Source organism: Drosophila melanogaster, chromosome 2L (assembly GCF_000001215.4).
Source record: "Drosophila melanogaster chromosome 2L".
Taxonomy (NCBI): domain Eukaryota; kingdom Metazoa; phylum Arthropoda; class Insecta; order Diptera; family Drosophilidae; genus Drosophila; species Drosophila melanogaster.
The window spans coordinates 1500698-1527181 of record NT_033779.5 but is presented as its reverse complement, the minus strand read 5'-3'; the positions used below and the strand labels follow the sequence as shown (position 1 = coordinate 1527181).

The 26484-nt window shown below is 41.7% G+C and overlaps 5 protein-coding genes and 1 non-coding gene across 7 annotated transcripts; 3 read left to right on the top strand and 3 right to left on the bottom strand.

Annotated features, from left to right (window-relative positions):
• Positions 1 to 2924: 2924 nt before the first annotated feature.
• On the bottom strand, positions 2925 to 4485 carry Or22b (Odorant receptor 22b). Its single transcript, NM_058077.3, has 4 exons — positions 4352 to 4485; positions 3653 to 4291; positions 3155 to 3512; positions 2925 to 3091 (listed from the first exon to the last, which is right to left on the bottom strand). Exons 1-4 carry the CDS (start codon positions 4477 to 4479, stop codon positions 3023 to 3025), a joined length of 1194 nt encoding a protein of 397 aa, NP_477425.1. The 5' UTR covers positions 4480 to 4485; the 3' UTR covers positions 2925 to 3022.
• A 540-nt stretch (positions 4486 to 5025) lies between these two features.
• On the bottom strand, positions 5026 to 6691 carry Or22a (Odorant receptor 22a). Its single transcript, NM_078729.3, has 4 exons — positions 6442 to 6691; positions 5743 to 6381; positions 5266 to 5623; positions 5026 to 5199 (listed from the first exon to the last, which is right to left on the bottom strand). The coding sequence occupies exons 1-4, from the start codon at positions 6567 to 6569 to the stop codon at positions 5131 to 5133; spliced, it is 1194 nt and encodes a 397-aa protein (NP_523453.1). The 5' UTR covers positions 6570 to 6691; the 3' UTR covers positions 5026 to 5130.
• Positions 6692 to 9033: 2342 nt separating this feature from the next.
• halo lies at positions 9034 to 9649 on the top strand. Its single transcript, NM_001144293.2, has one exon. The coding sequence runs from the start codon at positions 9121 to 9123 to the stop codon at positions 9448 to 9450; it is 330 nt and encodes a 109-aa protein (NP_001137765.1). The 5' UTR covers positions 9034 to 9120; the 3' UTR covers positions 9451 to 9649.
• A 54-nt stretch (positions 9650 to 9703) lies between these two features.
• Positions 9704 to 10387, top strand: CG18132 (uncharacterized protein). The gene has a single exon (NM_134759.3). The coding sequence runs from the start codon at positions 9744 to 9746 to the stop codon at positions 10320 to 10322; it is 579 nt and encodes a 192-aa protein (NP_608603.1). The 5' UTR covers positions 9704 to 9743; the 3' UTR covers positions 10323 to 10387.
• Positions 10388 to 22977: 12590 nt separating this feature from the next.
• On the bottom strand, positions 22978 to 26352 carry asRNA:CR44064 (antisense RNA:CR44064). Its single transcript, NR_073687.1, has 3 exons — positions 26128 to 26352; positions 25753 to 26058; positions 22978 to 23612 (listed from the first exon to the last, which is right to left on the bottom strand).
• On the top strand, positions 24278 to 26398 carry CG7420 (uncharacterized protein). 2 transcript variants are annotated; one of them, NM_001272942.2, is made up of 4 exons: positions 24278 to 24571; positions 24998 to 25249; positions 25310 to 26083; positions 26146 to 26398. In NM_001272942.2, exons 1-4 carry the CDS (start codon positions 24554 to 24556, stop codon positions 26266 to 26268), a joined length of 1167 nt encoding a protein of 388 aa, NP_001259871.1. In that variant the 5' UTR covers positions 24278 to 24553; the 3' UTR covers positions 26269 to 26398. The 2 variants fall into 2 exon arrangements, with proteins under 2 accessions (NP_001259871.1, NP_608602.1); NM_134758.4 differs by having other exon boundaries at positions 25310 to 26085; positions 26146 to 26347.
• Positions 26399 to 26484: the final 86 nt, after the last annotated feature.

The window sequence follows — 26484 nt, the reverse complement described above, 5'->3', positions numbered from 1 at the left end:
CGAACGTATTATTTCGAAATCGAAAACTGATTAGCTGAGCACAAACTTTGTTTATCAATCTGGAAGTTTAATGAGAATCTGGTGAAGCAGCTAGAAGGGCAACTGCAACGGCGATGACAACAACAACAGCAGCGACGACAGTTTACACTGATGCTCGTTAGTTCTACGCCAAAAACTTTGCCTTTGGCCTTGGCTAGTGCCACGCCCCTCGAAGTCCTCTTCTCGATACTGGCTAACTGCAATTCACAAATTTCAGAATGGCCATGGGAAATGGAGAGAAGGGAAAGGACCTGCGGAGCCGGGGCAGCAGCTTTGTTGGACTTGTTGTCCTGCCATGTCCATGTCGTACTCGTTCTCGTTCACTTGATTTATGTCCCATGCGTCTGGCAAATGTTTTGGGGCATCCCGATTCCCAGCTCCACTTCCATTCCCATCCCATTCCATCCCCACGATTCCCGAGACTGCAGTCTTTGGACTTGGCTTTAATTAAAAAACTAAAATAGATGAGTGGCCGGGTAATTTGTCTAGATTGAAGCTCTCAAAAGCAATTTGATTACTACTCGTAACAAGCTATAAATTATGGCACAAAAATAAATTAGAGGTCCTTGCGGAAAGAACGAAAAGAAGTGCTTGTCGCTTTTGTCTATTTATGTAATTAATGACGACATTGTAAAGAAGTGTAATGGAGAAAAATTAAGTCACCAAGATTACAAAGCCACTAGATTTTCAGGCTAATCGTACGCAGCCAAAATATTCCTAAATTAGCATACGCTATGCGAACATAGGCTCTGTCACTACTAACCAAAAATACACCTTTAATATTTAGCTTTTTATTGGCTTGTATAACTTAAAAGTAAAAAAAAAACAAGCCCAGTTGATGGCGCACTTTCATGTGACTCGAGTTTTCAACCACCGATAGAGGGAGGGGCATAAAGTAGCTCTATAAAAATAACTCACAGATGCTTTCAATAAGTCCAAAGGGAGACATTGCATGCTGAACATGCCACACATGGCACACATTCATTCAGACATAGCGAACAAAAGAAAAGCGAAAGGTTAAAGGAAGCAACTTAAGAAAATAGCTCATACGCAGCGTGTGCCGCACGCCTCGAATGCCACAAATGCCGCTCGAATAAAGGATCAGGACTTGCTTGCCGGAAAGAGGTGCAAAGTCAGTGTAGAAGAGGCAACCACAGTCACGACTTCCTTTGGCAGCTGCCATGACTTGGCCACTTTCTGGCTGTGCACTTGCTTATTTTCCAATTTGTGCGTTTAGCGTTGTTTATCGGATTAGCAGCAATAATAAAAGAATACTATGGGAAAATATGTCTGCGAGCCATGTGATGGACTTACCATTTAATAATTAAAATTGGCGAATAAAATATGTTGAGCCAGTGCAAGTCACTTGGGAAAAGTCACGGATGTCAACTGAAATTTAACATTCATTTTCAAGGATCTCGAAGCCTGAGTAAGATACTTTCACTTAAATATGTAGAAATTCAATACAAATTAAATAGAAATTGTGCAATATAAATTACCATATAAACATGTTAAATTCCATATTCTTTAAGCTGACTCAAATGTTGTTTCCTGCATAGTGCATAGTAAAAGATACGTTACCTGCGCGATTCATAATGTTATTCCGATGAAAGAATTTATTGAATATTTTATGCGAATTCCTCGAAACACACTTAAGGGCTGCAGATCAAAGGAAACACATGAGCCACGCAGAATCCTTAAGCAGCAGACCGCGTTGCGACCTCCAGGCCACTAAACACTTGATTTGAATATGCGCACCTGATGTCGGCTACCTGGCCTCCCCACTGATTGAGTTTACCTGGTTTTCGCGGGCCGGGAGCAGGGCCCGAACTTCCTTCAATCGAATTGGCCGGGTTAGGGAGAAGATGACGATGATGTCGATGCGGTTTTTCGGCTTCGCACTGCTGGCCAAAATCCATCATCGAGGTCCTCAAATGCAAACGCTGTTCGAAGGGAGTGCGATGTAGTACATTGTACATATATCGGTCTTGTTGCCGCCGCTCCTCTTGCAGCTGACTGAAACCACAAATTGCAATTAGCGTCAGCATTTCACCCCATTGACCTCGGCTGGAGCTGCTAGCCCACCATTGATTGATGATGAGCGCTAATTTGTGAACTTTTTTCACTAGACGACCGACCTTGGAAGGTTTAGTCGAAATATAGCAGCTAAATTTGCATAGTACAAGAGGTCTAATGCTAAATGACATTAGTCAAATGATAGATGAGACTGAAAGAACACGGAACTCAAAAGCAGTGATCTCAATGATTTGTTGAAGTGAAAAAGGGTCTGAATGTCCTTTACTGTGTGTGTGTGTTACTCAGGATGCTAGATTAAGAGTGCAATAAAACAGCTCCCAAAATGTCTCTTGCTGTTGACCCATCTCCAATCTCACCCAGGCCTTCCTTTACTGTCCCTCTTTTGCACCATTGTATTAATTTCCTTAGTTAAATTTTTTATTCGCGCTGCACAATTTTTTCGCGCTTGTCCTTCTCGTTATATGGTGTTTTTGCTGCTTTTATATGTTTTGTGTGTTCTGCTTCGTTACCTTGGTTATAACGCAAATCCTTTGTTGTCTCCTACCCCAGACCACGCCTCTTTTTGGTCCAACCCGCATCCGCATCCTTTTCGAACAATAGCTGTGAAATAATCACTTGCCTGTTTGCACTTTATTAAATGGACAGTGGCGGGCAAGAGAAAGCACGCCCTGGGCGCCTTCTCGTGCGAAAGAGACAACTGCAGTAGATTTACTGACCCAACTTTAAGTCCTTTTATGGTGGAGCTTGTCTGGTTTTCTTTTGCCGACAAATAATTTTCTTTTGCTTTACGAAAATGAGTCCATAATCACTTATAAAATTACCACACTAATATTTCGCAAGAGATACTTCCGGGGGCGCCACAAGCAGTAAGTACTGAAGGTTTATTAATGTGAAGAAATATTTTCTCGAGTGTAGGTTTATAATAGCAGAGCTTGCATATCTTAACTTATTGAAACTTTTCTGCCAAGTTAAATTGTTTCACTATTGTAACCACAGTAAAGGCCAGCTTCACCATCTATAAAAGAATAGTAATTTTAATCTCATACATACATTATAGCTCATATTGATTGATACTCACATTTAAATTTGTTTGCATGGAAATAGGAAAGACTCCACCAGCCGTAAGAATAATGGGCTGCTGAAGATTGTGAAGAAAGTATACCAAAGTGGATTTGTAGCGACGATCGGCAGATGTCCAGTCCGATTGAAAAAGGGAGTCGGCCATCTCTTGGCAGTCATCCATAATCATGTTACACAAATAGCAAAAGGGGAACGTCTGCATAGATACGCAGGACATAAAAAGGACAACGGCGACACCAGTCGAAAGTGTTGAGAAAAACATTATATTTATCATTGACAGACCCAGTACAATACCGATCAAGAGGAACTGCACAAAAATTGTCCCCGAAAAGACGGATCGCAATGCGTCGACATAGCTGAAAAAGTAAGGTAAATAAAAAAATTTGTCAAAACAAATTGTAAATTACAGTAAGTGCAACAAATTTCATTGATAGAAAACAACCCGGTAGTATTTATATTTAAGATTGATGACGGTAAGTCCTTTTAAACAGCTTACTCCAATATCAAGCGGTGATCTCGAACGCAGTCGGCGAGCTCCTTCAAGTACTCATCTTCCGTCCTTCCTGGTTCCGATCGTAGATTTCGCAGGCGCTGTTTCAGAAGGGTGATGTGGCATCGTGCTATTACCATGGAGATCAAAGGACACACATCCGTGCAGAGATCCATGAAGACGGCCCATCCCCTAAGAATGACTTCGGCGATGCTAGAGATGTAAAATTGCTTTTCGGGGTCGACGTAGGGAAAGTACATGCGCCAGGCATGGATTCTCTTCATTATAAATGACAAAAAGTTTGAAATCAAAAAGCTAGTGTACGCAATGTGATAGAAAATATAGCAAAAGTTTCCCAGGGCGACATGTCGATGTACAATGGTCCTCTCCTCATCACAAACGCATCTCTTGTCCAGCTCATCCAGTGACATCTTAGCCTCCTGTCTCTTCTTATATCCCATCATGGTCAAATAACTTTTAAAGCTGCTTCCGTACATGTTAACGCCAATCTGGATTGAGCTAAGAAACTCACCCGCCGAGAAGGTCTTGAACCGCTGAATATACTCAACGCTTACCGATATCGGCAGAAGGATAAATATCAACAATGTCACGAAAGTTGACCACAGTTTGTAATGTAGATCCCACCTTATCGTGAAATTATGGTTGCTTTAATACTTATATATGTGCTTAGATCGATTTCATTACCTTTTGTTTTCAGGCACTGTCCAGCCAAAGGACCACATCACCCGATCTAAGTAAACGAAGGCATCTCGGGACTTAACCCGCTCGCTCAATGGCTTTTCTTTAATGTGGGGAAAGAACTGGCTTAACATTTCGTCCGTGGCTCTTTTTGATTATTTGCTTGAGCTGGAAAACAGTGCTTTTTATAGGCCGCCTCACTGTTGCAAATGGTCTCACATGACTTGGCGATTTCAAGAACTTAAGCTTTGTTTCGTATTTGCTAAAAGTTTTCCGGGAATGTCACCGGGGAAAACGTTAACAAATGTATGGTTCCATTCGACCACAATCACCTACAAACTACACCTTCACACCTAAAAGGAAAATATAAGTAAAAAAAAAAGTTTAAAATCGATCAATTAACCAAGAAACTCTTCTTAAAGAGTTTGTATGAATTATACATTTCCCTTGTATTCTCTCACATATTTTGTTTTTGTAGCTTTTATATGTTTCGGTTTTTTTTTTTGTAAGTAACTACATTAGTTATTTGGCAATAATGCATTTTATTAAGTGGACAGTTGTGGTGTATCCGACCCATGCACCTTCCTTTGCGAAAAACTGCAGTATTCCAGTTTGTCTGGCTTTCAAAACTCTTCCACCCGAGGGCGCCACAAAGTTTGATATATATGAAAAACAGTGATATTACTAAATATTTATTAGGGTACAGCAATATATAATATAAAATAATATATATATAATATAATATAATATATAATATAATAGTAGCAGAGCTCGTCCCTCTCAACTTATTGAAACCTTTCGGCCAAGTTAAATTGCTTAATTACCGTAACCACAGAAAATGCCAGCTTCACCATCTATAATAACAAAGTAATTTAAAATAGGTGTAAAATCAATGATATATCTAAAATATTGACACCCACAGCCAAATTTGTTTGCATGGAAATAGGAAACACTCCACCAGCCGTGAGAGTAATGGGTTGCTGAAGATTGTGAAGAAAGTATACCAACGTGGATTTGTAGCGACGATCGGCAGAGGTCCAGTCCGATTGAAAGAGGCAATTGGACATTTCCTGGCAGTCATCGATAATCATGTTGCACAAATAGCAAAAGGGGAACGTCTCCATGGACACGTCGAACATAAAAAGGCAAGTGGCGACACCAGTCCAAAATGTCGAGAAGAACATTAGATTTATCATTGAGAGACCCAGTACAGTACCGATCAGGAGGAACTGCACAAAAATGGTTCCCGAAAAGACGGGTCGCAATGCGTCAACATAGCTAAGAAATAAAAAAAGGCCATTAATAAAAAGGAAAGGAATAGAAGAAAACTGTTTCAAATATTTCATTTTACTATGTCTTTGCGACACAGTGTTCTTGTAGCATTTGAAACACCTTACTCCAATAGCAATCGATGATCCCGAATGCACTCGGTGAGCTCCTCCAAGTACTCATCTTCGGTCCTTCCTGGCTTCGATCGGAGATTTCTCAGTCGCTGTTTCAGGAGGCTAATGTGGCATCGAGCCATAAGCATGGAGATCAAGGGACACACGTCCGTACAGAGATCCATGTAGATGGCCTCCGTCATCAGAAAACACTCGGCGATGCTGGAGATGTAAAACTGTTCGTCGGAATCGATATATGGAAAGTACATGCGCCAAGCATGGCGTCTCTCAAGCAGAAAATACGGGAAGTTCATTACCACGAAGGTGGAGTAAAAAATGTGATACAAAATATCGAAAAAGTTTCCCATGGCGACATAGCGATGAACAGTGGACCTCTCCTTATCGCTAAGGCATCTCTTGTCCAGCTGATCCAGTAAAACCTTAGCTTCCTGTCTTTTCTTGAATCCAATCAAGGTGAAGGCGCACTTAAAAGAGCTTCCGTACATGTTGACTCCAATCTCGAGGGAACTAAGGAACTCCCCCGCCGAGAAGGTTTTAAATCGGTGGAGGTACTCGATGCTTATCGAGATCGGCAGAAGGATGAGCATTACTATGTTCACGAACGCTAACCACAGTTTATAAGGAAGGATCCACCTTTACGGGAAATTATGGTAGCTTTAATACTTATATATGTGCTTACATTGATTTCATTACCTTTTGTTTTCAGGCTCTGTCCAGCCAAAGGACCACATCACCCGATCCAAGTAAATGAAGGCATCTCGGGACTTAACCCGCTCGCTCAATGGCTTTTCTTTTATGTGGGGAAAAAACTTGCTTAACATCTTGTCCGTGGCTTTGTTTGAATATTTGCTTGAGCTGGGAAACAGTGCTTTTTATAGGCTGCCTCACTGTTGCAAATGGTCTCACATGACTTGGCGGTTTTAAGAGCTTTAGTTCTGTTTCGTATTTGCTGTAAGTTTTTAAAGAATGTCAGTAGAAAATGTCATATGACATTTAATCGACCGCAGGTTACATTTCAGCTGAATGGAATTATGCTCGTTCAACGATCAGGAACTTAACAAGCAATTTACCGAGTAAAACACTACCAAAAATACATTAATTCGCCATACATCTTCATACGACCATACTGAACCGAATTCCCCTTTTCCCGCCCAATATCATTGCCTTTCGTCTGACATTGCGTTGACCATTGGCGGTGTTAATCAATGCCACCGCGATGGCATGCAACCGAAAAATGATTGCCGCCAAACACATTATCTGTATTATTAATGAGCTGCATGCCGCAGACTGCACTCGTGAAAAATATGCGGCTTAAATTTGATTTATAATTTCCGAAATATATTCTAAAAATGTATAAAAATGATGATGTGCTGAAGACCTTGAAAGGCACACAATGAATTAAATAGAAGAGATTAAACGTGTATCAATCATATTATAAATATATTTTATGTATTACAGCAAATCTTTAGACAACTTTACAGATCCCAAATGACTTTAAAACAATTTCAAAGATATAATATAAAGTTTGGACATCATTTAAGCTTTCGCTACGTGCATCGAGTGTCCTGTAAATTGGCATCATTGTTGATTGAGTTGATCGAGGGACCCGCTGCGGGTTTCCCCGACCAAACATCTCTCTTTAGAGCACTTTGCACAGCACATTGCATTCTCATTATAGCCTTGCTTTTCGGGTGTTTAATTAATTGAAAGCATTTTTGCCAGCGTTTGCGGCCGCTTTCCCTTTTGCCAATTTCACGGAGAGTGTGAAGCGTCGACCGTAATAATATTGACTCATTGGCGTTGAGGACGGACATCCAGACATACAAATGCACACAAAAGGACCTTCGTGAACATGCAAATTAAATGCATTCGGCGGAGACAACCCGTCCATGTGCCCGCCCTAGAATCTTTTGTCGGTTCTGGTAATTAATCGGAATATTTTACATTTTTTTTTTCCGGCTCATGGTAGAGAGACGAAATTTAAAATTCAATCAGCGTCTGCAGTGCGCAATCCAATTTAAGTTATAAAGATGGGTGGGTATTGGCAAATTATGATCCTTCCAGATCGTGCATTTTATTCCTAATGGGTATATTTTTGTGTAAACGATCGAAACGGGCTTTTTTGCATTTTTTAATTTTTAAGTTATCGCGAGTTTCACAAGCTATAATTAAATCATTGAAAAGTCAACTTAAGTAGAGGTTACACAGTTTACAAACTCATCTTTAAATCAACGATTCCTGGAAAATATACCATATGTGTGAATTCAGACTGATTCTCATCGTTGGTCATTGAAGTCTAGTCTAAATTGTGACCGAAACACCACAGAATATGGTACAAAAAAAGAAAACAACCGAACTATTACTATTATTTTTGGTTTTAATTGGCTATTCCTCTAACTAATTAAAACTGTGGCGACAGTAGCTATTATATGCTTGACTAATTTACAACATATTCCGGTTACAAACAACGTATACATAACATAAATTTATTGACGGCGATCTGATGACAAATGGATTGGTACGCACGCAAATATTTTGGAATTTAAGTGATTAAGTTTTTTAAGTGGTAATGTTTAAGGGTGAAAAATATATATATGAGAACATCGCTATTAAAGTAATGCATATACACGATAAATGTACTTTAACATATTTATTTTAGCTTGTTTTGGGTAAGTTCAACTAATTATATCAATATATGTGTAATTCCATACTATATTTTCTCGTAAACCTTTGGCCGCTCCACATGGCCATGCAGATTTTGGCAGTAGTCAATCCTTTGAGGGAATGCAATTTTTTTTAATTGCTGCAGGACAATGCTGGAAACATTCACTTTTTCTTTTTCCTTCACGGTCTGTTATTATAACTTCTTTAAAATTCTTTAATTTTATAATTTCTTAAGTTTGCCCTATAACTTACTGATATGAACTGCAACTTATTTCACCACACTTCGTAATATGAATTTGCTAAATAGGTACTCTTAATGATTTTGTATTTCGTATACTTTCTAGAAACATTAGTTTTCCTTGTGACACCTTTAGCGAAGTTAGACTGTACACGGACTTTGTGAAATTTTTGCGGGTTGAAGGAAATCCAGTCTAATCGCGTGCTCGCAAGAAAACATCTCTTGCAGCTGTCCCGGCAGGTAGCTAAACTGTCTAGCGCCAGCTGCCTTTTCCTCCGGGATTTCCCCAGAAGATCTTCCAGTGGCAGAGTGTCGGTGTTTTCTCAGTAAACAGCAGCAGGTAGCCGATGGGTGGGCTTAAATACCAGGACAACCCGACTTCAGGCAGCACTGCACTCTGGACACTCAAAGCGAACAGATCTCTGCGCAGCACTCATATTCCCAGTAAATCAGTTGGCATATATTCGATAATGGCCGAGCTACTTTTTCCACAACTGGAGCGTCCTTTGCCCTCGCTGCCATCGCTGCACTACACCCTGTTTGCCTACAGGGAGGAGTTGCGACGCCGCGATGCCCCGTTCATGAAGATGTCCACCATCAAGCTGCATCTCACGGACAACCTCATCCTGCAGACGATCAAGAACATCCGGCAGTATGACACCATCGAGATTATGAATCTCAACCAGGAGATAAACTTCAAGCGGCGGCTGACCAAACAAATGAGGAAGGTGCGCAAACTGGAGAAGCTCGGCTTGCACATCGATCCCCGGAAACTCAACGAGGACGGCAAATGGCACTGAAGTCCGATTAAATGGAACTCCAGAATCTAATCGCCCATCTAAACGCTATCGTATTCATATACACACCCCCCCAACTATACTTACATACTCTGAGCATGTGAAATTAGATCGTAAGCAATGTCTCCTCAAGTTTCTAAAACTCCATAAGCCATACTAACCATACTAAGTCTATCTGAAATAAAAACAAAAATTAAAAATTATTTGTGTCATTAAATGTAAAACTGGGAGCTAACAATCTACAGTGGAAATCACATTGCGATCAAAAAAAGTTTGTTATGTAAAAATTGCCAAAAATGTCTACCTTTCGGTGTATTTACTTTCTATTTTCACTATTGATCTGGAGTGCTCAATCGGATAAATCTCTATCGAAACAGTCCGGAAATGTAACCACAATTACAAATTTGAGTGTGAAGGCAAGATCCGCAGATCAGTGCACTCCTGGCACGATACTTAAGCTGAGAGTGGACAATTTCTTCGAAACCACCGAAGATGGGACGTTCTTCGTAAAGTTCTATGAGCCGAATTGCATGGGCTGCCACGATTTCGAAACTACCTGGACTGACATGGCCAAATCGTTCAAGTCGAAGGAAAACATTTGTTTTGCTGAGCTCAATTGCAAGTTCGCAAAAACCATATGCAACGACTATGAGCTTCGGTATGAACCAAACCTCATATGGCTGGAAAATGGGGAGGAAGTTCAGCAGTACGACGGGGACTTGACTTCCCCTGGCATTAAAATATTCGTTTGGGAAATGATTAGGCGGAATGAAACCAACAAATCCGCCGCCAAAAGGCCATATTTTCACACCAAGCCAATTATCCTCTTTGGATGGTTCCTCTATGCTGGGGATGTGATTTCGTATTTTGCATAAATATCTCTAAATTATAGTCGTATTAGAAGCAATCAGTGTAGTAGTCTAAAATGCAAAATAATTATAAAAAGCTGGTCTGTTGTTTCCATTAATATACGAATACGGCTCTCCTAATTGTTTTAAAGAACTTTTGTCAACCAAACGCACATTTTATGCGGGCAGCACACATGTGGGTGGTTAAAACAGAAAACCCAAAAACAAGAACGCACTTGCCGGATGCTGTGGCGGCCATAAAGAGTTTCCCCAACTGCAGCTGCGAATCACATGAAAAATGCCTGGGAAAGCGTAAATTGTATTCTCAGCAGTAAGTTGCACTTGTACCCTATAGTCTTTATGTGCAGGATACTGGCATCAGCTAAGCTAAGTCCTTGCTTTTGATCAGTAAGGCATTCAAAACCCAATACTCTTAGTTGTGTTCAGCATACTTGGTGCTCGGCTTAATACATGTACAATCAATCATCCACAATATAGTTTGTATATACAAGCCTTGGGTTGTTTGAATTATTATGTACTGGGTAGCGAATAGGCGGGACCTCTTAGTCGGAAGAAAATGCAAATTTGTGTGTTGTGTGGGCGTGTTTCAGTAATTTAGTGCGCCATTTAAAATGTCGGTCCTTCGGGTGTGGTTTGCTGTCCTTTGGAGGGAGGGGATCTGAAGATGGAGTATGTTAACTTGCAGAAACATTGCATACTTGCAGGGACTTTTGCGCCTTTTGGTTTCAAAAAATATCCAAAGAACTCAAATATAGGTAAACGACTAAAGAAATCTAAACTGGGCATCGTCGGCGTAAAAAAACAAAACTAAATAAAACTGAAGAATGCCGCTGTGTATTTTGATACTCTTGAGAGGAATTTTTCTTAGAAATTGCATTTCAAGTACGAAGGACTAACAGCAAATAAGTAACAAGGCAAAAAGACAGAAAACACCGAGGAATGCACTAAAAATGGAAACGGAAGACAGGCAAAGAAAATATTAATCCGAAGCAGCACCAAACAGAGGAAAAACTTCTCGCCGTCCCCAAAAGTTTTCCTCTTCGGGGGAAAGTTTTTATTTTTTTGGCTCGAAAGTTTCGGTTGCCACTCGAGCAAAATAGCTCAATGGCTGGAATGCAACTCTGTGCGAGTGTCAAAGTGCAGACGATGCTGACAGTCACTCACAGAAGTACACCCACACGTGAGGCCTGCATTCTGAAGCACTGTGGTTGCGCAGTGTTAAGTACCGGGAAAAGTTTTGCATTCGACTTGTTATTTACTTGGGTGAAGGCAGAACAATCAAGAGTGTTTTTCGTTGGCTTGGTGGTTATAAAAATGGTACTTTGCTTCTGCTACAGAGGAATATTTTATAGGCGAGGTTCTTAACCCAAATGTTTAGCATTGTTAAATGACTAGCTACAGGAATTAAGAATTAATGATAGTTTCAAGGACAAAACTTTCAAATATTTAAATTTCGAATCCACCTGACTAAAGTCGTTTCATCCGTTCTCCATCAAACACACATCAAATTCCAGCCACATTCCATCCTTCAACCCCGCTGGCATGGACATTTATTCCCAAGCCACTGTGGCAACCATACACAAAATCGCAAAATATTTTGTCCTGCAGACAAAGGAATCCCGAGGAAAGGAGACGATGAACCGGCAAGAAAAGGCCAAGCCCGAAAAGAGCAAAATTCCGGTCGATCCAGAGCGTACTCCACCACCCAATTCACCCATTTCACCCACTTCACCCACTTGGCCGCTGAAAACCCAGCTAAAATATGCACAAAAGAAATGGAATGAAGTGTAGCGAAACTAGTCGTGACACAATTTCTTATGCAAATTGCACAAGTCATAGGGAAAATATCAAATATCCCGGACAAATGAAAATGGTCAATTCATAAAATTCCTGCGCCAATAACATTATCGGCTCGTAAAAGTGGGCATCCAAAAGTGCTGGAAAATAAAAAGGATACACCCGTCTAACATTTCGGGAAAATGTCGCACACACACTTAAAATAGAGACATGAACCATTTGGCCAACAGATAAATGGGGCACTCGCACCGGGGATGTGGTTCCAACCCAACTCGTAATATGTGTTGGCCAAAACGAGCATAAAACGAAGCCCGATACAATCCCAATTGAATCAATTGAATTGAATCGCCAACCAAAGGTTTGGGTTTATCGATGTGCGGGAAACGGAGTGTGGGGAAAATGTTTTCCTACTTTGTTGTAACACCTAGCAGACGAAAAATGTCGAGTATTTCGCCACACATACTAGGAGATTTTAGCATTTTATTTTTATTAGTATTTTAACTTTGCAATTAATTTCAATTAAGTGAATTCAAAGAAGTTTCTCATGCTCTTACTTTTATTCTTTACAGAATAAATTTGCTAGATATAAATTGTAGAATATAGGGCACACATTCCATCGATTCCTTTTTTTCTGACCAATATATTTATTTTTTTTTCTAGAGCAACCCTTTCGGCGAAACCCCCAAACGTGGGCCACCAACAAGAGGAAAATAAAAGTAAATTGATGTGCTCAACTGTCGGAGAAGAAAGCAGAAACGTGTGTCACATGGAGTAGTTTCCCCAATTTTAGTGGCCGCTGTTGCTTCAGCAATTTGCCCAATGATGCAATGCGGTAGCTCGGAACTTATGATTCGATATTGAATGTCTGTAAAAACTATGGCTCACTTAAAGTTTAACTTACTTCCTGCAGACTTGCGAACTATCTGAATCACATCCTAACTTTTGGCTTTAGTGAGTTGGCTGCACATCCGCGAAACCCTACTGGAATTTTACCATAGAGACAAGCGAACTGAGAATCTGCAAAACTTTTGCAATCGAAGGCAGAGTGAAAGAACTGCGAAAGAAATTCTTGTGCACCCAGCTGAGTTCAGTTAAAGATGCGACTTTTCATCAGTATTTAAACGCCTGTAAGCTCGCCAAATACTTCCCCAGATCCCCCAAAACGGTTGTCATGTTCGCATTACTTATTGATTTGCTGGTATTGTACACTTAATGCGTATGTCAGTCATTTTTCCCCGGGTGTGCACAGTGCTTAACATATCTATAACGCCATCAAAGTTACTTCCGTTTGCGAAGCGAAGCAATACAAGAAAATGATTAGCAAACAAGAAAAATCACTCAGGATGTCGGTGATATGGTATTCCGAGCTCACTCCAAATGTGATATTTTATTTTCGTAGGCAAGTAAATGATATGGTATCTTAAATGTTAAAAGTTGTTAGTAGTATGCAGACATTTTCCACTTCACTTCTCCAGAAATATTTCCCACAAATAGCTTTTCGGACAAGTGTTGCTGCTGAAACTCTGCTAATTAATGAGAAATGTTTCATTTACGAAATGATTCAACTTTAAAATACTTGCATCCCATATCGGTATCAGCATGTGCAACGTCCAGGGTGAAACTAAAAAAGTGCAGGGAGCTTGGGAAATGGGTTCAAATCATGACGTATACGTACAACAAGTTGCCTCAACTTTTCATTACAAAAGCCAGTGCAGCAGCCGCAGTCTGTTCACATTACTGTGCCACGAAAAATGCGAAGGCGCCAGGGAAATGGGAATGGAAATAGAAATGTTGGGGCAAGGAGGAGCAGCAGGAGCAGAAGGAGCAAGTCCTGAAAGGAACAGGACTCCTGGCTGATGGCCCGGAACGATGCTTTGATGGTTCTGGCCACATGCGGCTGCAAAATAGGAATTGCTGCAGCCAAACAGTTGAAAACTAATGAACTACTCGTTCTGGTTTGCTGCTCTAACAAAAATAAACAGCAAAAAACTTGAAACAGTAAAATAAATATGAAAAAAGCATGAAAAACGTTGACAAAATGGCAAAAAGTTGGCCATTCTGCTTCCACGGTGTCCCTGCATCCTGCGGCATAAGCACTCCATGTAAATATGAGAAATATGAATTTAAATGTTCGAGCGACGGAGATAAAGATGTGGCAAAATGGGCTCCCAACTTTCCTGTGCCCTTTTCAATGGCATGAAACATTGGGCATTAAGTGCCACAAGTGAAGGTAAGTCATGTGAAATCATGTTGTTTACAGCCATGAATGTAAACTTTGTTTAATGAAAGTAAAGCTGGTCTTGAATGATGTGCACACATAAAAAAAGAGTTCAATATTAAAATATGAATGGGTGAAGTGAGGCGAGAAACATGTGTATTTCAATTGAGTTGGCTTGGCAAACATTAAAGTATGAAATGAATAGTTTTTTACATCTCCAAATCTTTTTGCTGCTCAATTTGGGATACCATTAGATAACGGCTATAGTACAACATTCTTTTCCACCACAGGATTATACATTTATATGTGTCCTTTAAGTACTTTTTAGCTTGTTGTCGTTTAACGAACTAAACTGCTTGATTATTATATATTTTATTATTATTTTTTTTTCTAAGCAAACGTTCAGTGAGCTCTCCGCAGATTTGGCTTGCTTTAGTTGAGTGCACTTGGGGGAATGTTCTGTGGCCCTCTACTCGCTCCCCCCTTGAGTTTATTCACTATTCACTTCAGAAGGTATTCGGTTCATCCCATTCAAAACAAAACAAAGTTAAAAAAATAAATAAACTAAAAAGGAAAACGTTCTCGTTCATTCATGCTCATTATCCTGTAGATTATTTGGTACTTTACAGCGCTCAATGCGATAATAACGATGTTGTGTTGCGAGCCAAGGGCATCGATGCACTGGGAAAATCTAAAAGAAGAATCGTAGCTTTAAAAGATCATTTTTTAGTTTATCTTTTCAATGTATAATCTAATAAATAATTCAATAATTCCAGCTTTTTTTTGTTCTTAGACTTCTTTAACTTTTTTTATCCGTGATGTTTTTTGGTGTATTTGTCTAGTTTTGAAGCTGCTCGATTTCGAAGCACGGGCCAAGTTAATGCAGTTTTGGCCTCGTCCTTGGCCCGACCACTCCAAGCTGTCCTGTCCTTTAGCTCCTTGATGACGATGACGACCATGATGATGCACTTGATATTTGCCGTATGAATGCGAATGGGGGGCTGGTGGGTGGGGAAAACGCAGAAATCTCTTTGCCATTTAAAGCAGATTAAGGCTTTGGCCCCTTGGTCCGTATATATTTCGGACTCTTTGCGGGATTCGGAGCAGCTGGGACCGGGTCTTGCCGGTGGACATTCAAGAGTCCTGGCTTTTGTTGTCGCTAGCTCCCGACTTTCACTACACATTGTGTTTCGTGGCTGTCGTTTCGGCTTTTGTGGATTACTTGGCATTTACTGGGTGGCAAGTTCCTACACTTCACTCACCTCATACAACACCAAACTTTTCCACCCACATTCAGTCTAAGTTAATTTCTGCCTATTTAAATGTTAAATATCTTGTGGGGATTTGTTTGGAACACTGTCCAAAAGTAAAGGAACTCGAGACTAAACTATATATTTGTGTTATGTCATTAAATTATAACTTCAGTTAAAAGCATGTATCTAAAACGTAAGAGATTTAATACGAGGGCAAATGTATCTTTGATAGTTTATAGGTTAAGCCACATACTTTTTCTCAGTGCAGTGAAACCAGCTAGATTTTTGCTCCGTCGATGTATGAGTGTGCGTACTCTCTGCTCGCTGGACACCTGAGCTCGTCAGGCATCCTCGACTCACCTGAATCCCCTTTACCTTAAACCTATGCTCTGGCGTTGGGTCCGCGACCACGCCCCCTTCGCTGCCTCCCTAATGGACCTGCTGGCTGTCAAGCTGTTGTCATCATCGCCGCTAATCCCGCACTTGAGTGGCAAATGCCGAGCCTTCGTATGCACGGCGGCCCTGGGCGAAAATGATGATGATGTCCGGCTTAGGTAATGGCAATTTAATAAGCCCCTAAATGCTGCTGTCGCCTCGGGCGCTGCGTTTTGCACTCAGCCATCGGCGATTAGGGATATTCCATGTCAGCGGCGATGGTGACGGAGTCGGGGTCACCAGCGTGGATGAAATTTTTGGGCTGAGCCAAGGGATTGGTCTTACTTTTCGTAGGTCACTTCGAAAATCTGACATATCGAGGTTATTGGCTGAAAGGCAGTTGGCCCCAAAGTAGTATTAGCATTTCTGATATTTTTAATAGTCATTAACAGAGGAGTCATTTAATGCCTGCTGTTTTGCAGTAAAAGTCAATTCCAAGCCCTACTACATATCAGTTGCTTTTCCATTCAACTGCCAGTTATCTTTTTTGCCAAGCCATTTGTGGCTACCCGATTTATCGTTAGTCTCACCTGTTTCACAGGTATTTCCGAACATATTTCACCTGGAGCAGCTGTGCCCCGAAAAACTTGACCACCAGTGTCGGCCTTAGGACAATTACAACACGCAGGACGCGTTTTGCATGCAGCAATAATACAAGAGTCTCGCCCCGGACAAAAAAGGCCAATTCACCGAGTCGACAAGCGGAAAATTGACAAACGTTCTGGGCCCAAAATGCATTCAACATATACCAACGTACCAGCTGGCAAACAAAGCCGGGTCCTTTCGGGAGGATTCTGGACGCCACGAGGCCAGGGTGACAACAAGAGCAAAGAAACTGGGACAGCAGCCATGATTGTTGCCCTACGCTGCTTGAGCCTGTTGACGATTGTTAGTGAGACATTGACTAAGTGTCCGGACGGAGGACAAGGTGCTGTGGGGAGGCAGTGGAGTGAGAAGGGGCAGGAAACAGCAGGAGGATCACGGAGGAGCGAAAGGGGTTCTGGCATCCAGATTGGACGGACAGCTTAATGACATTCAAAGTGTCGAGTGGACTACGACTGGCCAACAGAAGCAAGCATCGCACAGATTGCATCACTGAGCGAAATGAATGTCTTCTAATTTCAATACAGAACATAAAAGTAATAATTATGTCCTTCAGTCTCCCGACATCCTTTTTTTGCTGTCATCCTAGTGCAACTATAATTTTGTGATTCCTTGCTACTGAACAGAAACATAATGTTTGGCATTTTTTCTCTCAGTGCTCTCATAGCGTGTCCACAGCCTTCCGATTTCCCTCGTTGAAACTCCTTCAGGCGGTGTCAGAGTGCATTCTTGTTGACTTACTGACACTTTGGACCCTGCCAGAGGAGGGAACAAGCGACTGGCTGTTCGGGAAATTAGTGCCACAAAAGGGTTGTCCAGAGGTCGGAGGTCGGAAAGGCAGGAAGTGCTCATTATTCAGCTCATTTGCATGCATTTCGTTGCAGGACACACATTTGTCCACTCCGGGTGCTCTTTACTCATGTTTTTCCCATTTGCCATTTTCCTTTCGTCATTTTTTGCGTGCTTTTATCTTTCATTGTTGCAGGATGTATCTTCTGGCTGCGACGCATTAAGAGCTAGAGCTGAGGAATACCCTATATTTTTTTTAAATGGAAACTAAAATTAAAATTGGATTACAATCAATTTCCAAATGCTAATTCTATTATTTTTCAATAACGAAACTAAGGAAGCGTTCCGCTACCCCCGAGCCAAGTGTTAATTTCAATTATTTCCAGCTTTATCCTTCTGTCATCATTTCATTCCACACCTTGCAGTCCGAATCTGTGTTTTGTAATCCCCCCAACAAATACCTGATACCCGAGTAATACTGAGTAAAACACACGCAGCAAACAAGCAGAGACTTAGCAGCCTGATCTCTGGTCAGTGCATTCAGCTTCCAGGACAATGCCAAAAACAGGAGGACATCTGGCAAGTTCCTGGCCCTTCTGTCCCGCTCCTCCGCCTTCTGTGTCCTGGCCCCTGGCCCGTGTAATCGCATTTGGTCGGCTTCTCGGATTCAAAAGTCGGAGACGAATGCCATTTGTTAGGAGGAACTGGTTTTAAATAGATTTGGTCTGGCCAAAAAACAATGCAGATTCAGATGGAGATAAGTTCGGAGGACGGTTGCGAAATTAAGTGCCTGTGGCAGGGGCTTCCAGTCGTCTGTCTCCAGGTGTAGGATTTTTCAGAGTACTCACATAATCTTTAACATTCAGTGTCACCCACTGGCTTTGTAATTAAATTGTCAATTGGAAGTCACGCTTTGTTGGTCGCAGATGGAATTCATGTAAATACAAGTTAATCGTATGCAGTGCTAGTAAAATGAAATATAGACAATATAGAAGATTTAAGCTTGTATTTTCAGGAAGAATCCACAACTTATTTCTTTGATCTAATTGATTTTATTTGAAAGACATTAGCAATAATGCGCCACATATCGATTGAAGTAGCCTTAATAAATCCGAAAGGCTCATTAAGTTTCTTGCCAACTTGCCAGTGGAAACGATTTGAATTGCCAATTGAAATCTGCACTCAATCGAAGGACCCAAGTCCTCCTAATGAGCACAATCCGAGGTCCTGGGCGGGAAACCCAGGCCGAACCTAATTGCATTTAAATTGCCACTCGTGTTATGTTAACAAATAATTAGAGTTGCCCACTGGGCACCGAAGGCGAACTGAGCTGGCCCAAAGGGGCGTGGCCGCAACGACTGGTGGCAATTTAGCCCAAGACAAGGACGCACTGCACACACTCACGTCCTGGAGATAGAGGTCCTGTCAGCCGGACAGGCGGCGGTCCAGCCTCATTTACATAAACTGCGATGCGCAACTTGAGGCCAACTGTGGATTGAGGCATAGCCATGGCTAGAGAAACAACAGCGTATTAAAGTGTGCTGAATATACTCAGGATTCCAGTTCGCCAGGGCTAAAGTCAGGGCGAAAATCCCGCGAAAATCCGTTTAAGTAATTAAATAATAATTATAAAGCTGAAAGGATAATCCTTTTTCTAGGTATGTGGAAATGTAGTGTTCGGTAGTGTGCAGTGTTAAGGTATGTACGATTATACAAAAAAAAAATACATTTTCTCCTTGCCAAGCATTCATGCCCAGATGCACCCATAAAAAATTCATTTAAATTCAATAAAATACGTCCAAGTTGCTGTGATGCACACAAATTAATTATTAGCAGCAAACAAAAACAATGGTAATCACATCAAGCTCAACAGGAAGAACCTCGAATAGGAAGCGGAAGTGCCTGATGCATGTAGAGTGGAATGTGTTAAAATCTCCAAAGATTAAATTGGTTTCGCAACGACAGACAAGTTCGGTCATAATGATGACGACAATAATGACGCTGGTGCTGCTGGAGGAAAGGGGTAATCCCCCGAAGGTGCAGGTCATCAATATCCTGTCAAGCGCAACAAGGCAAATTTTCACAGGCTCTTAGCAGTGTACTGTGGGTTCAAAAATGGGTCAATTTATAGTCAATGAAAAACTTAAGCAGCAGTTGTAATCTTATTGTTTCAGCCAGTTTTAAAAGAAAGGATATCAGGAAAATATAAACAAAATACATATAATAACGGTTTTAAAGTTTAAAACACTCAACGTATCCAAAACAACCACTGTGCGGCGGTAGTTCAATGAAGTATTTCCCCGATCCCGTTGCCGTGAAAAACCGAGAGGCATGCAACGAAGCATGCGAAAATTTGGCTAATACGGAATGCAGGCTAAGAAATTCAAAGTGCATAGATTAAAGCGCAATGAAATCGGGCCAGGGCAATGTGAGAGAGCCTCGGCGGAAACTAAAGGGATACCTCACTCTTGGGGCCCCGAAAAACCCCATCCTGCACCTTTTCGAGGGGGAAAGCTAACTTAATGCAATCAAGCTTAATGCAGCGCAACGGCTGCCAGACGACGTCTCGAAGGGGAGGGGCGGGAAAGGTGGCGGAAAGTCGGGGAAACTGAGGCAAAGTGAATCCTTTGGGCATACCTGCGGTGAATTTTTAAGCAATTTACATAATAATTACCGAGCCAGCGCCGCCGAGTTGAGGAAAGCGCAGGAAAACCCGGCCAAATAGGGCTTCCGCCCGCAATTATCGAACAAAACTTTGGGCCCAACTGGAAAATGGGCTTTGTATGTGGGCTCTTGCCTGGCCATAAATTGAAATTAAATATTCAATAACTAGAGAATTGGTATGCTTGGTGGTTGCTTTCATAAATCTAATAATTATAGATCTATTTCAAGCTTAAATCTTAACTACAAATAATGCTTAAATGATTAGTTTTACCTAATTTATTTCCATTTGATTAAAGTTGTGACACTGAAATCAATTTGAAACCATTTGAAATATTGCCAAGAAGCCAGTTCTTAGAATTCGGAAGTAGCGAAAAGCAGCGAAACTCTAAGTCAATCAGGAAAAACAATTTTGGAAAATTGTTCGCAACAAATCCGAGAGCCACGAAGGATTTTGAAAAATATTTGACATTTACATTGTGCGCAACGCGCGAAAAAGGACACTGATGCTGGGGAAAACTCATCGAAGGAAAAGCGGGAGGACGTTGAGCGCTTGTTTAACTTAAATTGCTTTGCTCTGGCGTTGGAGAGATGGCGAAACAAAAGCCAACAACTGCAACTTTGCTCAATGCGCTTCCGTTTCCGCTACCCAGCGCTATCCCCCTTTCCTCGTCCTTCGCCATCGCCCCTCGTTCTGCGCTCTTCCCGGTTATCCCGGCCAGTTTTTCCCCCACTTTTGCGAAAACTCCTTGGCACAGCCAAAGTTTGGCATTGTTGTCTTTGGCTGTTGCTCGTGGCAATCACTTTCATTCGTTTTCCCCCAGAAAAACCGCCAAACACTTCCGCTCCTCCGCGCTCTCCTCCCAATCATCAACCTTTGGGCCATGTCTTTGTGGCGAAGTTTAAGTATAAAATTTAGTTTCTTTTGGCTTGGAAAATGCATTTTCCAGCGTCAGCTTGATTTACCCCATGGAATTGCATACGTTTTTTGATTGAGCAATTAGGGCAGCACAACACCGAAATTCTCGGTTCTGTTGTTGGTTCGTTGGTTGGATGGTTTAATGGCGGGAGTCCTGCGGTCTGATTGCTTTTCAAATTTCATTTAAAGTGTCAGCCACACCAGAAACTATTCCATTTCCATAATTTGACAGCCGTTGCGGGACAGATATGGCTTTGTATTTCGGCGATGGCAGCTATGGAGTTGCAGGTGGTTTTGGGCGACAGCAGGACCACAGCCGTGATTAGTGGTCCTCCTGCTATCCTACTGGTATTCGGAATCCGATTCGGTCGGCAAATATGAAATCGCAACACATTTTTCTACATGGCTATCGAATTTGAGTTGGCTGCCACATTTTGAGAGCCGCTGGAAACATTTTTGGAAAGAGTTTGCAGGTATTTCAGCCACAGAAGTATTCTAAATTTATACAATAATTTTCTGATTTTAAGCTATTAACAGGACTAACCTGATTAATCAGGTCGATGGGATATACAAATTGTATGTAGTGTAGTAGCAATCCAGTGAAAAGTAATTATAAAAAACTCTTCAACCGATGACATTTAAAGCCAAACGTTTAATTGCAACTGCCAATCGCCAGTTTCCCCCGATCGGCAGGACATCTTTCCCTGATTTTTCCCCGCAGCCACAACAATTTTGCCACTTTGGCTTATCACACGTTGGCGTTGTCCTTGTGCTCCTGCCAATGTCCTAGCCGCAGGGGGAAGAAAATAAAGCGTAAGCGAAAAACAAACAAAATGCAACTTGCAATGAAAATGAAGCCGCATAAGGGGCGTGGTCGGGTAAAGAGAAAATGTAAGCCATTTGTGCGTTAACTGTTAATTCAGAGGGCCAAAGAGAGATACAATGAAAGCTGCAAAAGTATTTTATTTTTAACTACCAATTTTATCAAAATAAATTGTTAATAGTTTTCTACATCATAGTAATAAAATTTAAAGTAATTCAAATATAAACAGACTTTTTACATTAATCTTTTTTAAAATAAAAGCACTGTCGTTACAGGATACAAAATATAAAAGTATACCAAACTAAATACAATTTCGGTACTGTTGTGAGTCCACTGTAGCTGCAAAGTTGGTAAGGACAAGTTGGAATAATAGAAGACGGGGAGGCAAAACGTGCCGGAGTGGGGCTAATAACAAAGCGCCAGTGCCAACACAACACATTTGCACATCAAATTAGATTTAATTTCGAAAACAGCAAAAAATGTCTCTTTTTAGCGCCGGCAGCCAAAAAGAGCAACAAAAATGGCTTTAGCAAAAAGAGAACTCAGCACACGAAACCGAGTCAACACGCAGGAGCAACAAAAACCGAGAAAAATGTGACAACCAACAGACAAAAAGTCGTAAAGATGCCAAAAACATACAGGAAATGGAGTCACGTGTCCTTTACGTTTAAATTACTCCGCAGGGAACACTCACAATCACATATGCACGCACACACATGCACGCGCGAATGCAAGCGAGGCCTTATAGGAAGTCCTTCGAAATTTACTTATCCGTGCAAGGATCCTTCGCGTACTTCTAGAATTACTAAAGGATAATGCATATGCTTCAGCTGTATTTGAATTTGGCGGAATTTTTACATTCTAGTACTGCATACTTTCAGGCTGCAAGCGTTTAGCAGCACTGCCACTGTTGTGTAACAGCTCAGCAAAAGCACTGTTATCTTATCTTAACAGCTCTATTTTCCGCCAAAAAGGAATTCATTTAAAAATGATTCAAATGATTCAATGTGAAAATCACATACAAATTGAGAAACAATACTAATATTAATGTTACAAATATTGTGCTTGTTTGGAAATTGTGTTTTAATTTATTCACTTAGCTCGTTTTATATCCGGCCAAATTCATAAACTTCTACGTAATAGTTCATATATCATTTGATTTTATTGCTTATAGCTTTATGGGGATTTCCCGTCATATATTTCCGAGTTGACCACAGTACAGCGGAAGTCCTCGTATAAGCCGTCATATTCGCGCCAAGAAATGGATAACAGTTCATACTGGACTCGCTAAAAATGGATGTTTGCCAAGGCGACTTTTGAATATCCTGCAATTTAAATTTGTAGTCTATTTTTACCCATCTTCCTCTGGATTTTCCGATTCTAATTTGACGGCGAACATGTTAATTCCCTGTGGTTTAATTGACTGCTATTGCAATTCAAACGGATTTCCACTTCCATCACCTTTGGGCACCTTCGATTGCATGTGGAGCAGCAGTCTTTCTTGCATGGCTTTTCTTCGTTTGCGGATATCAAGTGAAAATCATCAGTTTTCATTTCTAGCGTTTAGGGGCGCTCACCCTTTGTGTGTGCCAGGCAATTTTTGAATTGCAAATGCGGACCACAGTGCATTCTTCACGTGAGAGGGGTTGACTTTCCAGGAGGACGAGGAGGTCCTGGCCACATAGCATGCCAGGCGAACGTTGCAGCTTTGTAATGTCCTGCTGTTAGCGCCAGTTGCCCATTTGTGTAGCTCCGATTTTCTAGCGCCGTGATTTCGGTGTAATTAAAACAAGCTCACCTGTGAGTGGGTGATTTCGAATGAGCTTCTTGGCGATTACGAATATTGCTATATAATGCATGATCTTTTGAAGCGTAAGGACACTGTGACTTAACTATTTTTTGTTATAATATTGGATTAATATCATCGTATTTCTTTAATATATTGATATAATACCAGTCCACTAGAATGCAAATAGTCCTAGGCAATTTCCACTTCGTTTCTCTCGTATTTCATTAACTCTCGACTGCATTTTTCTTAGGCCAACTCACATTGTGGCTAACTATTGTGGCTTACATGGCCCAGCACGACAATTAAAACTTAATTAAAATTGCATGCACTTTAACCTTCGCCCTGAACTTCCATTGCTTTTAATTAGAATATATTTATATGCGCTTGACACGATTTTCACGCCCATCCGGCGGGATTATATAATCGTTATGGCCATAACCAAATGAGACATTAAATGGAAGCAAAGTGTTATTAGTTGGGTCCTAGGAGGTCAGCCGTGCTATGATTTAAATATTAATTACATATTGCTGAGAGGCGCTGAGCACAAATATTAAGCAGTTATCCTAATTTAAATGTCATATTGGCGGGAAAGTAAAAAAAGTACACATGTGTCTGTTATCTAGCAGAGTCATGTAAGCCAAACAGCTGTGCGCCAAGATCTGGCAACGCTGCCTCATTTGCATTGTTTACATTTTAGCATGCGACGCTGAAACTAATAGAACGCGAAATATAAAAGTAAATCCAAAGCAGAACCAAGCCTCAGTTTTACATGTGCTGGCAAAGGCAGAGCAGCGCTTTCGGAGCCAACTGGAGGCCATCGAGGAGTCGAAACCATCGGATCAGCAGGCGCATTCCTGGCGTGACTGCGGTGCATTAAATCACCCGGAAAATCGCGGCGACGAACAGCAACCGGAAGTTCGGCGCGAAACGAGCAACTGGTGGTCACCAGAATGGAGGTTTACGCCTGGGTAGGAGCCGCAGTAGAACTCTCGATAAGGAGCCGACCACTGAAATACCCTTGCAGAGAACGAGTTGGTTCGAATTAATCGTATCTCTGTGCCACCTGTAGATCCAAAACCAATATCTTACCTAAAGGCCAACTACTACGTAGTACTTCCTATAACATATCATTCAAGTCCTCGTTAAACCTTCGAAATCATTGTTTTACCACTTTTCTTATACTATATAAAAAGCCTATCTGAGAAGCCTAATATCTTTATATCTCTTAGCCATTCTAACGATAATTGCTTATCAACTTGCGTCTGAAACTACATTACTCTCTGCAAGGGTATGACAAGAAAGAAACAGAGACATCGCCACGGTGCATTTGCATTGCAAATTAATGAGTGATTTCCTTGGCTTGGGTTCTCGCCCCTTTTTTCGCCATGTCTTAGGGTGCCAATTCTCACGGCCAGCTCGGCCTTGGCTTTGAGTCCGAATTGTGCATGACACCGCAACGGGTGGCCAAGTGCTCCTTCGCCCCCGCCCAGGTTCGCTTGATTCGTGGAGGTGGTGGCCATGTTCTCATCCTCGACACAAGCGGACGGATTCATGCCTGCGGATGGAACAATCGTGGTCAACTGGGACTGGATTCCACGGAGGAGTGCCACAGCGAGTTCAAGATGATCCCCACGGAATACTTCGGGGTGAGTAAGCCTATGATCGCTTCTCCTAGAAACCCATAATCTCTAACAATAAAATTACAGGATGTTCCTGTGGAAACCATTAGCTGTGGCTGGGACATTTCGGGAGCCATCACGTTGACCAAACGCCTGTTTGTCTGGGGCTCCAATGCCTTTCAGCAGCTGGGAATTTGTCAGCGCGGCTTTACTGCCGTGAGAAGACCAATGCCAGTAAAGCTTCCACGCGAAGAACCCGCCCAGAGGATCAGCTTCGGCCTGCGCCACTGTGCCGTCCTTACGCAAGACAACAAAATCTACGTTTTCGGACGATTGAGGATTATGGACCCTCCGCCCATCGAGCTGGATATCACGGCCACCTGCCTGCACCGCTGCAATACGGTGAAGATACAGGTCCACAATCCCAACGAACTGCGGATAGTTTCCATTTCGAGTGGTCAGAACCACATGGTGCTCAAGTGCGCGGATCTAAGCGAAACGGGTGGAGGCAGCACCAAAAGAATCCTTACCTTGGGTGACAACAAGTTTGGCCAGTCCAACGCCTTTCAGTTTGAGGAGGATGTGCGTCAGTTGGCCGTGGGTTGGACCCACAATGCAGCTGTGCTCAAAAACAACGAGATCCTCGTATGGGGTCGCAATTGCTACGGTCAGCTGGGAATGGGTTCGTTCAGCGAACAGCAGGCAATACCCACGCCACTTCGCCTGAAGCTTCCTGAGGATCAGGGTCCTGCCAGAATTCACATGGGCGCCGAGCACGGTCTACTGAGGACTACGGCAGGAGAGGTCTACACCTGGGGATGGAACGAGCATGGGAACTGCGGCAACAACAGCACCGAAAATGTGTAGGAACCGACCTTAGTCCACAAAAATAAGTACATATTTACATTAATTTACTTTTCCAGTTGCACCCCAACTCTTTTACAACTGCCACCAGTGAAATTGTGCGGCGCAGGAGCAGGATTTTGTTACGCGATCACAGAGCCCGTAATCTAACTTTAAGTCCATGTGATGTCCTTCTGGTTTAGCTTATGACCCATTGTAAAATGTTCGTGTACGGCTTTGTTAAAACTTTTAAATAAAAATACTACTGTTATTGATGAAATGAAAAAGCACGAGTTGGAACTACAAATAGTGAAATAAACCGAGTTATCCTTGATATATTATACTAATTCTGATGACACTTTTACGTCAAGCACTTATTTAAATTTACTAGAAGCTCTTTGTTGGGCGGCTACACACAT

Bases quoted from the DNA above. Each gene is read 5' to 3' on its own strand.
- Or22b (NM_058077.3), bottom strand. From the start codon at position 4,479: ATGTTAAGCCAGTTCTTTCCCCACATTAAAGAAAAGCCATTGAGCGAG. The intron at 3,513-3,652 runs GTAAGCTGTTTA...TTACTTTTTCAG, and splicing joins GATCACCGCTTGATATTGGA to CTATGTCGACGCATTGCGAT. The intron at 3,092-3,154 runs GTGAGTATCAAT...ATTCTTTTATAG, and splicing joins CCATGCAAACAAATTTAAAT to ATGGTGAAGCTGGCCTTTAC.
- Or22a (NM_078729.3), bottom strand. From the start codon at position 6,569: ATGTTAAGCAAGTTTTTTCCCCACATAAAAGAAAAGCCATTGAGCGAG. The intron at 6,382-6,441 runs GTAATGAAATCA...TTTCCCGTAAAG, and splicing joins ACAGAGCCTGAAAACAAAAG to GTGGATCCTTCCTTATAAAC. The intron at 5,200-5,265 runs GTGGGTGTCAAT...TTGTTATTATAG, and splicing joins CCATGCAAACAAATTTGGCT to ATGGTGAAGCTGGCATTTTC.
- halo (NM_001144293.2), top strand. From the start codon at position 9,121: ATGGCCGAGCTACTTTTTCCACAACTGGAGCGTCCTTTGCCCTCGCTG.
- CG18132 (NM_134759.3), top strand. From the start codon at position 9,744: ATGTCTACCTTTCGGTGTATTTACTTTCTATTTTCACTATTGATCTGG.
- CG7420 (NM_001272942.2), top strand. The intron at 25,250-25,309 runs GTGAGTAAGCCT...ATAAAATTACAG, and splicing joins TCCCCACGGAATACTTCGGG to GATGTTCCTGTGGAAACCAT. The intron at 26,084-26,145 runs GTGTAGGAACCG...TTACTTTTCCAG, and splicing joins GCAACAACAGCACCGAAAAT to TTGCACCCCAACTCTTTTAC.